General features: G+C 40.7%; 1 protein-coding gene across 1 annotated transcript in view; it reads right to left on the bottom strand.

Moving 5' to 3' along the window:
• Positions 1 to 7469, bottom strand: part of LOC105005158 (cysteine-rich secretory protein 2-like) — a 23577-nt gene extending 16108 nt beyond the window's left edge. Inside the window, exons 1-4 of the mRNA XM_010863035.1 lie at positions 7386 to 7469; positions 6043 to 6142; positions 3337 to 3374; positions 1046 to 1116 (exon numbers count right to left, since the gene is read on the bottom strand). Coding sequence (XP_010861337.1) covers positions 1046 to 1114 — 69 coding nt within the window. The 5' untranslated portion in view covers positions 1115 to 1116; positions 3337 to 3374; positions 6043 to 6142; positions 7386 to 7469. The remainder of the gene's footprint in view (positions 1 to 1045; positions 1117 to 3336; positions 3375 to 6042; positions 6143 to 7385) is intronic.
• Positions 7470 to 8710: the final 1241 nt, after the last annotated feature.

The following is an 8710-nucleotide window of genomic DNA, read 5'->3' as shown; positions in this document are numbered from 1 at the left end:
CATTCTTTGGCACTGCTGCTGCTGCTGCTGCTGCTGCTGCTGCTGCTAAGTCACTTCAGTCGTGTCCGACTCTGTGCGACCCTATAGACGGCAGCCCACCAGGCTCCTCCGTCCCTGGGATTCTCCAGGCAAGAACACAGGAGTGGGTTGCCCTTTCCTTCTCCAATGCATGAAAGGAAAAGTGAAAGTGAAGTTGCTCAGTTGTGTCCAACCCTCAGCAACCCCATGGACTGCAGCCTACCAGGCTCCTCCGTTCATGGGATTTTCCAGGCAGGAGTACTTGAGTGGGGTGCCATCACCTTCTCACTGAGCCCCCTCAAAGCTCTGCAAATACTGTGAACATAGGTCTGACTACATATTATCACCATCATCTCATGTGTCCGTTTCTCCTGTCTGCTTATTATGTTCCGAAGTACAGGGACCAATACTGAATGAAAATGAATCCAGTGACATGGGTCTTTGTTAGAGACACAGAGAGGAGAAGATGATGTGAAGATGGAGGCAGAGGTTGCAGGGATGCAGCCACAAGCCAAGGACAGCAAGGACTGGTGGGAACCACCAGAAGCTACTAGGACAGAGACACTGAACAGACTTCCTCTTTGATCCTCCAGAGGGAGCACAGCCTTGCTGATACCTGGGTTTCACACTTCTGGCCTTCAGAACTGTGACAGAATACATTTCTATTTGCAAAGCCACCAAAATTGTGTTAATTTCTTTACAACAACCCTAAAGACCTACTACATTAATTTTCGAGATCATTTCATCATGTACCTAATATAAAAATACTGAAATTTTTTTTTTTTTTTAATACGAAATCTTTGACATTTGGTCTGTATTTTATCTTGTTACAGAAAAGTCACATTTCAAGTCTTCACAACAGCCTTGTGTGACTGATAGCATCCTTAAACTTTCATCTAGATAATTAAGTTCTTTGAGCTATGAGTGGGTACTCTGTGATGTACCAGACAGTCACTTTTTCCACTCTCCACTTTTCACTTTTTGCCATCCCAAAGAGTTCTGGAAAGATTTTTGATTTTAACCTTACCTTTCCTTCGGTGGGGAAAGATGGAAGCAGCACAGCAGTCAGAAACAGCACCACTGGGAGTAAAGCCATTGCTAGGAAGTAAGTCAAAGAGAACACAGATCTGCATCAAAACATGTAGCACAGGGACCTTTGACTAAGATGGAAGAACGAATGTAATGATATTGGTTATTTCAACTGAGCTGTGATTCCAAAATGCATAAGTAATATAACAAGAGAGAACTACCATACGGTGCCAGAGGAATCAGTGGAACCACCCTGTCTCTGATAGAAACAATAAAGTAAAGAACTTGACAGTTGCCTTTGAATTATACCTGTACAGGCAAGGGACATACTATCTTTTTTTCTGCCCAGTTCTATTGCTCCTGAACTCATCAGAAAGAAAATACGGGAAAAAAACAGATTACTTCACAGATAATTATGATCCTGCATTGAATGCTGAAGGCAAGAGAAGAAGGGGATGACAGAGGATAATAGGGTTGGATGGCATAACTGATTCAATGGATATGAGCAAGCTTCAGGAGATGGTGAAGGACAGAAAAGCCTGGTGTGCTACAGTTCACGCGGTTGCACGGAGTCAGATACAACTGAGCAACAGAACAATAGCAACAATTGATTATTCAGTTCAATTTTGGGGAAAGCTTATTTTCAGTGTATACCATCTTATAGTTTCCTCTTCTCTATGAAAACTAGATATTTGTCTTTTATTTACAAACAGCTCATCAAGATTTCAGGGTTGTAACTACACAGAAATAAATGGATAAATACTTTATTAGCAGTTATTTCTCCAACGGAGGCATTAGAAGTGATGTTTATTTTTTTTCCTTATACTTGTCTATATTTTCAAATTTCCCAGTATAAGAAAAATGCAAATAGAACAAATGTACTGAAAGTCCAGGCTGTCAAATCTGCTGAATCCATGATTAGGTAGATTCATGTTGATGTATGGCAAAACAAATACAGTATTATAAAGTAATTAGCCTCCAATTAAAATAAATAAGTTTATATTAAAACAGTATTTTTTATTAACTTTTAAAACCACATTTAGTACTGGGTTGCCCAGGGGTCAGAAAACTACATTTTATCACCATCATCTCATCATGCATCCATTTCTTCCTCAATGTGTCAAAAAATCCATGGTCCTTTAGATGAAGCAACAAGAACTAAGTTTAGGAAGAACTCATATTCCTTCTCCACTATTAGTCATATAAACTGCTCACTTTGTAAATTAAGGAATGATACCTTGATTAGCTCTCTTCCTATGAAATTAGTACTCCTAAATTCTTGGAGGGAAAGAAAATTCTAAATTATTTATCTGCAGTACTTGTGAAAGTCATTCAGTCATGATCTACTCTTTGCGACCCCATGAACTATATGGTCCATGGAGTTCTCCAGGCCTGAATACTGGAGTGGGTAGCCTATTCCTTCTCCAGGGGATCTTCCCGACCTAGGAATTGAACTGGGGTCTCCTGCATTGCAGGTGGACTGTTTACCAGCTGAGCTACCAGGGAAGCCAGTACTTCTTAGGTCTTACTAATTTGTAAAGAGTAGACAATTGATACTGATTTTGTGTGTTGCCTTTCTTCTCAATAGTATGATCTTCAAAGGGAGGGGAATGAACATTTATGGATAGTTTGTGGTAAAATGCAATGTCTAATTTCACTCTCATACCTTGGTGGGTATGGCGGTATTTTATCAATGAAAGGACTGAGGCTTAGAAGAGTTAATCGACCTATGCCAATGAAAAGTTCTAAAGTAATGTTAGAAATTAACCTTCATCTAATTATGATGTCCAAGTCAATGAACATTGAAAGGAAAACATAGTTTCAACTGGGAAAAATCAATCATTTTGCAGTCTAATGGAGATACTTTATTTTAACAATCCCTATGTTAATATATAAATGTATACGTTCGTAATAAAATCACTAACATGGAAGGGTATATAATATATACAAATTGTCATATTTTACATTTTTCTAGGAAATATAGTTTTAGTATAATTGTTTCAAAGTAAAAAATAGGAACTTGTATATTCAAAAGTTGGAAACTTTTGGAAAAAATTTTCCAAAAAAATGGAACCTTATATTATGTATTTTAGAATCAGATGTAAAAAATTCACTTGTTTCAACTTGACATAGTAAGAGTAGAATTGACCCAAGATCATTCTCTCAATAAACACTTATCCATTAAGCTTGAAAATCAAGGTTATATTTATTAAACATATGATTTTACCCCTGGCAAAATAAAAATGATTGACAAAATGTTCACATTTAAATAAATGAGTTATGCCTTACTGTTGGTTTTCAGAGCAGGATGAAGAAGTCTGCTTTGTCTGTAGGAAGAAAAAGGGTGCAGAGAATATTAGAGCACAATATATATTACATCTATTCCTGTTTTAGAACATTCTGGTTTGCAAGTAAATCTAAATCAGTACATTTCCAAAGTAGAATTTTTTTTTTTATGCCAATGGCTTTCAATTTTATTGACAGTTATCTGATGGGTTTTTTTTTTTGATGTTGTTTTTGACATTATTTAGCTTTCACTTTGGAGAAGGCAATGGCACCCCACTCCAGTACTCTTGCCTGGAAAATCCCATGGAAGGAGGAGCCTGGAAGGCTGCAGTCCATGGGGTCGCTAAGGGTTGGACATGATTGAGCGACTTCACTTTCACTTTTCACTTTCATGCATTGGAGAAGGAAATGGCAACCCACTCCAGTGTTCTTGCCTGGAGAATCCCAGGGATGGGGAAGCCTGATGGGCTGCCGTCTATGGGGTCGCACAGAGTCGGACATGACTGAAACGACTTAGCAGCAGCAGTAGCAGCTTTCATTTAGCTTATAACATGAGTAAGTTAAGAACAGGGCTTCCCAGGTGGCTCAGTGGTAATGAATCTGCTTGCCAATGTAGGAAATGCAGGAGACACAGGTTCAGTCCCTGGGTAGGGAAGATCCCGTGAAGGAGGAAATGGCAATCCACTCCAGTATTCTTGCCTGGGGAATCCCTTGGACAGAGCAGCCTGACAAGCTACAGTCTATAGGGTCACAAAGAATCAGATATGACTGAGCAACTGAGCACGCACACAAGTAAAGCATATTCTCACTCTCCTTATGCATACTAAAATCTCAGTTCAGTTCAGTTCAGTTGCTCAGTCGTGTCTGACTCTTTGTGACCCCAAATACCACAACACTCCAGGCTTCCCTGTCCATCACCAACTCCCGGAGTTTACCCAGACTCATGTCCATTGAGTTGGTGATGCCATCTAACCATCACATCCTCTGTCGTCCCCTTTTCTTCCTGCCTTCAATCTTTCCCAGGTTCAGGGTCTTTTCAAATGAGTCAGCTCTTTGCATCAGGTGGCCAAAATATTGGTTTCAGCTTCAACATCAGTCCTTTCAATGAACACCCAGGACTGATCTCCTTTAGGATGGACTGGTTGGATCTCCTTGCAGTCTAAGGGACTCAAGAGTCTTCTCCAACACCACAGTTCAAAAGCATCAATTCTTCGGCACTCAGCTTTCTTTATAGTCCAACTCTCACATCCATACATGACCCCTCGAAAAACCATAGCCTTGACTAGATGGACCTTTGTTGACAAAGTGATGTCTGCTTTCTAATATGCTGTCTAGGTTGGTCATAACTTTCCTTCCAAGGAGTAAGCATCTTTTAATTTCATGGCTGCAATCACCATCTGCAGTGATTTTAGAGCCCCCCCAAAATAAATTCAACCACTGTTTCCACTGTTTCCCCATGTATTTGCCATGAAGTGATGGGACCGGATGCCATGATCTTTGTTTTCTGAATGCTGAGCTTTAAGTCAACTTTTTCACTCTCCTCTTTCACTTTCATCAAGAAGCTCTTTAGTTCTTCTTCACTTTCTGCCATAAGGGTGGTGTCATCTGCATATCTGAGGTTATTGATATTTCTCCCAGCAATCTTGATTCCAGATTGGGCTTCTTCCAGCCCAGCATTTTTCATGATGTACTCTGCATATAAGCTAAATAAGCAGGGTGAAAATGCACAGCCTTGACATACTCCTTTTCCTATTTGGAACCAGTCTGTTCCATGTCCGGTTCGAACTGTTGCTTCCTGACCTGCATATAGGTTTCTCAAGAGGCAGGCCAGGTGGTCTGGTATTCCCATCTCTTTCAGAATTTTCCACAGTTTATTGTGGTCTACACATTCAAAGGCTTTGGCATAGTCAATAAAGCAGAAATAGATGTTTTTCTGGAACTCTCTTGCTTTTTCGATGAATAGGGGATGTTGGCAATTTGATCTCTGGTTCCTCTGCCTTTTCTAAAACCAGCTTGAACATCTGGAAGTTCATGGTTCACGTACTGCTGAAGCCTGGCTTGGAGAATTTTGAGTATTACTTTACTAGCATGTGAGATGAGTGCAATTGTGAGGTAAGCCTACCCAATTCAATAGCTGTTTTAGCTGGTATAGAAAGCCTGGTATAGAATACTCAATAAATGGAAATGATTAATATTTTTATTATTATCCTTTGCAATGAGTGGTAGTCTGCTGAAATCATACTCTTTCTCAGTAAATCACGCTGTTTGAATTGCTGGTTTTAGAAGTGTTTATAAAACCTGCATTTACTTCCAGGTATCAGAGGAAAAAATCATTATAATCTAATCATATATTCCTACATTCAAGGCCCAGCGCCACTGGAGACTTTCTGGCTAACTGTAGGAAAATGATCTAACATCCTCATCACTCACTGAAAGACACACATGAGCCTGGTGATTTTGTATAGCTTAATCACATTATAGGTTTGTATTAGGTAACCCATAATTCCATAATTCAATAGACAAAAGATGCCACATACTCTTCTTTGCCTCCTTCCTCTCCCCACTCCCTCACTCACCCAGCCTATAATCATTTTTGTTGCATCAATGAAAGCGATGATACTTTTTGTGAGAGTGTATTTAAAGAAAAGTTGCTATTTTATTCCTTTAAACCCACATTCATGGATCCCACTATTTTCCTTTGATACTTACAAATGGAAAAGCACTGTGCCCTTTCGTATGTTTTAAGACCAGGGTGACATGGTTCTTCTACAGTGTCTGCAGGAAGAGCATGGTGTTTGGTTTCATAATCCTAGAGCAAAGCAAAAGAGAACATTTAAAATAAAGACACAAAGAAGAGGTGTGTGTGTGTGAAAGTGTTACTTGCTCAGCTGTGTCTGACTCTTTGTTACCCCATGGATGATAGCCCAACAGGCTCCTTTGTCCATGGAATTCTCCAAGAAAGAATATTGAGTGGGTAGCCAGTCCCTTCTTCATGGGATCCTCTTGACCCAGGGATCAAAACTGAGTCTCCTGCATTGCAGGCAGATTCTTTACCATCTGAGCCACCAGGGAAGCCGGAAGAAGAGATAGGTAGTATCAACAATCTCTGTCACAAACTTAAAACTTGACTCAATTATTTAGTTGATATTTTCTCTCATAATTTACTGCATTTATTGGATCTTACCCAGTAAGACCATAATCTTCTGAGATCAGATTGTGTTTTGATGTCCTGGTATTTCCTTCACACATTAACAAAGACGTGGCCTTCTTAAAAAAAGCTGTTAACTGTTGGTTGTCAACTAAAAGTTGTTAACAGTTGGTTGAATAATTTTATTGGAATACCACAATATATTGTGATATTTTGAAGACTTCAAAATATAAATATAACATGTAAAATATATTTTGAAGACTCCCAACTCCTCATTTATATTTCCAACCCATACACTCTCTAGAAAGTAATTTCTATATATAGTTGGGCATGTATTGATTGGATCTAGGGGGAGGGTCCACCTATATTTATTCATATCTTTTCCTGGAAGCCAACAGATTACATAAAATCCAGAAGAGTCCACAGCCATAATTCTAATTGTTTATAATAAACAGTTTCTAATAACTGTTCATTCAAAACATAAATAAAAAAACCAAAGCTCTTAGTTTGATCTCATGAAAAGCCAGAGTTAGAAATGACTTCAGCCTTTTGCTATGTCTCAGAGTGTTTCACATACACTGAACAATTTACTTTTCAGACAGTGAAAGAATTTCAATAGGACACCCTGGAGAGGATGTTGAATCTTGGTGCCTGGGTGTGTGCTATGTAAGTCGTTTCAGTCTTGTCCAGCTCCTTGCGACCTTATGGACCATAGCCCAGTCAGGTTCCTCTGTGCTAGGCGCCGAGCAACAAAACTGACCAACTTTCATCTGTTTGAACTGAAACAGCTCATGTACCAACCTGAGAAGAGGCGTGGAGGATGAGAAGACCCCTCACCCCTTCGAACTCATCCCACTTCCCAGCCCTGGACATTTCCAGTTTTCCAGTCCACTCTAATTCTTACCCTGGTTGGAGAGCCGAGATCTTCTGTTGCAGAGCGGCCGCCAGACGCCCGCTGGCTCGCCCCTCCTGCTGCGGTTGTAAAATACCGCACCAGCCACGTGGGGGCGACGTCACCAGGCTTTATGACCTCAGCGCAGTCACAGGCCAATTGAATTATTCGCTCAACTCCCTGGACTCCTTCCAGGGACGCACCGTGAAAACCCCAAACATTTACCATCATTACCATCACTTGATGAAGAAAAATAAATTTATGCTCACACACCTAAACAGAGCAGTAGGAGGAGGAGGAGGATGGAGATATGAGGATTCAAAATGCCCAGAAGGTGGCTGAGAAAGGAGGCACTCCTTTCCAAACAGGATCTCCTGAATTAACAGAATCTAGGTCGCTTACTCCTTGGAAGAAAAGTTATGACCAACCTAGATAGCATATTGAAAAGCAGAGACATTATTTTGCCAACAAAGGTCCGTCTAGTCAAGGCTATGGTTTTTCCTGTGGTCATGTATGGATGTGAGAGTTGGACTGTGAAGAAAGCTGAGCGCCGAAGAATTGATGCCTTTAAACTGTGGTGTTGGAGAAGACTCTTGAGAGTCCCTTGGACTGCAAGGAGATCCAACCAGTCCATTCTGAAGGAGATCGGTCCTGGGATTTCTTTGGAATGAATGATGCTAAAGCTGAAACTCCAGTACTTTGGCCACCTCATGCAAAGAGTTGACTCATTGGAAAAGACTCTGATGCTGGGAGGGATTGGGGGCAAGAGGAGAAGGGGACAACAGAGGATAAGATGGCTGGATGGCATCACTGACTCGATGGACATGAGTCTCAGTGAGCTCCGGGAGTTGGTGATGGACAGGGAGGCCTGGAGTGCTGCGATTCATGGGGTTGCAAAGAGTTGGACACGACTGAGTGACTGAACTGATCTGAACTGAAGTGAAAGGGCTGATTGGAAACGTCCAGAGATACTTGAGTTTGCTGCCCAATACTAGTGTACTGCCAACAATGCACTCAGATAAAATTGCCATTTTGATGGTTTGCTCACAAACATGTCGTGGTCTCACTCCTCTTTTTCCCTTCCACAACAATTTTGTGATCTAGAGATTCAAGTCTTGGAAAAATGCCCAGAAGTCCTGATCCAAGGCTGCAGGCTTCAAGTTCAGCAGGTACTGGTTGAAGACATGCCTGTCCTCATTGAGGGCAGATGAGTAATAGATGATTTACGTCTATGCTTAGTTTTCAAGATTTAAAGGAACGAATTATCTCCTTATCTTCAGTTCAGTTCAGTTCAGTTGCTCAGTCGTGTCTGACTCTTTGCAACCCCATGGACCACA

Source organism: Bison bison, unplaced genomic scaffold (assembly GCF_000754665.1).
Source record: "Bison bison bison isolate TAMUID 2011002044 unplaced genomic scaffold, Bison_UMD1.0 scf7180017864487, whole genome shotgun sequence".
Classification (NCBI taxonomy): Eukaryota; Metazoa; Chordata; class Mammalia; order Artiodactyla; family Bovidae; genus Bison; species Bison bison.
This window is presented reverse-complemented; position numbering and strand designations above follow the sequence as displayed.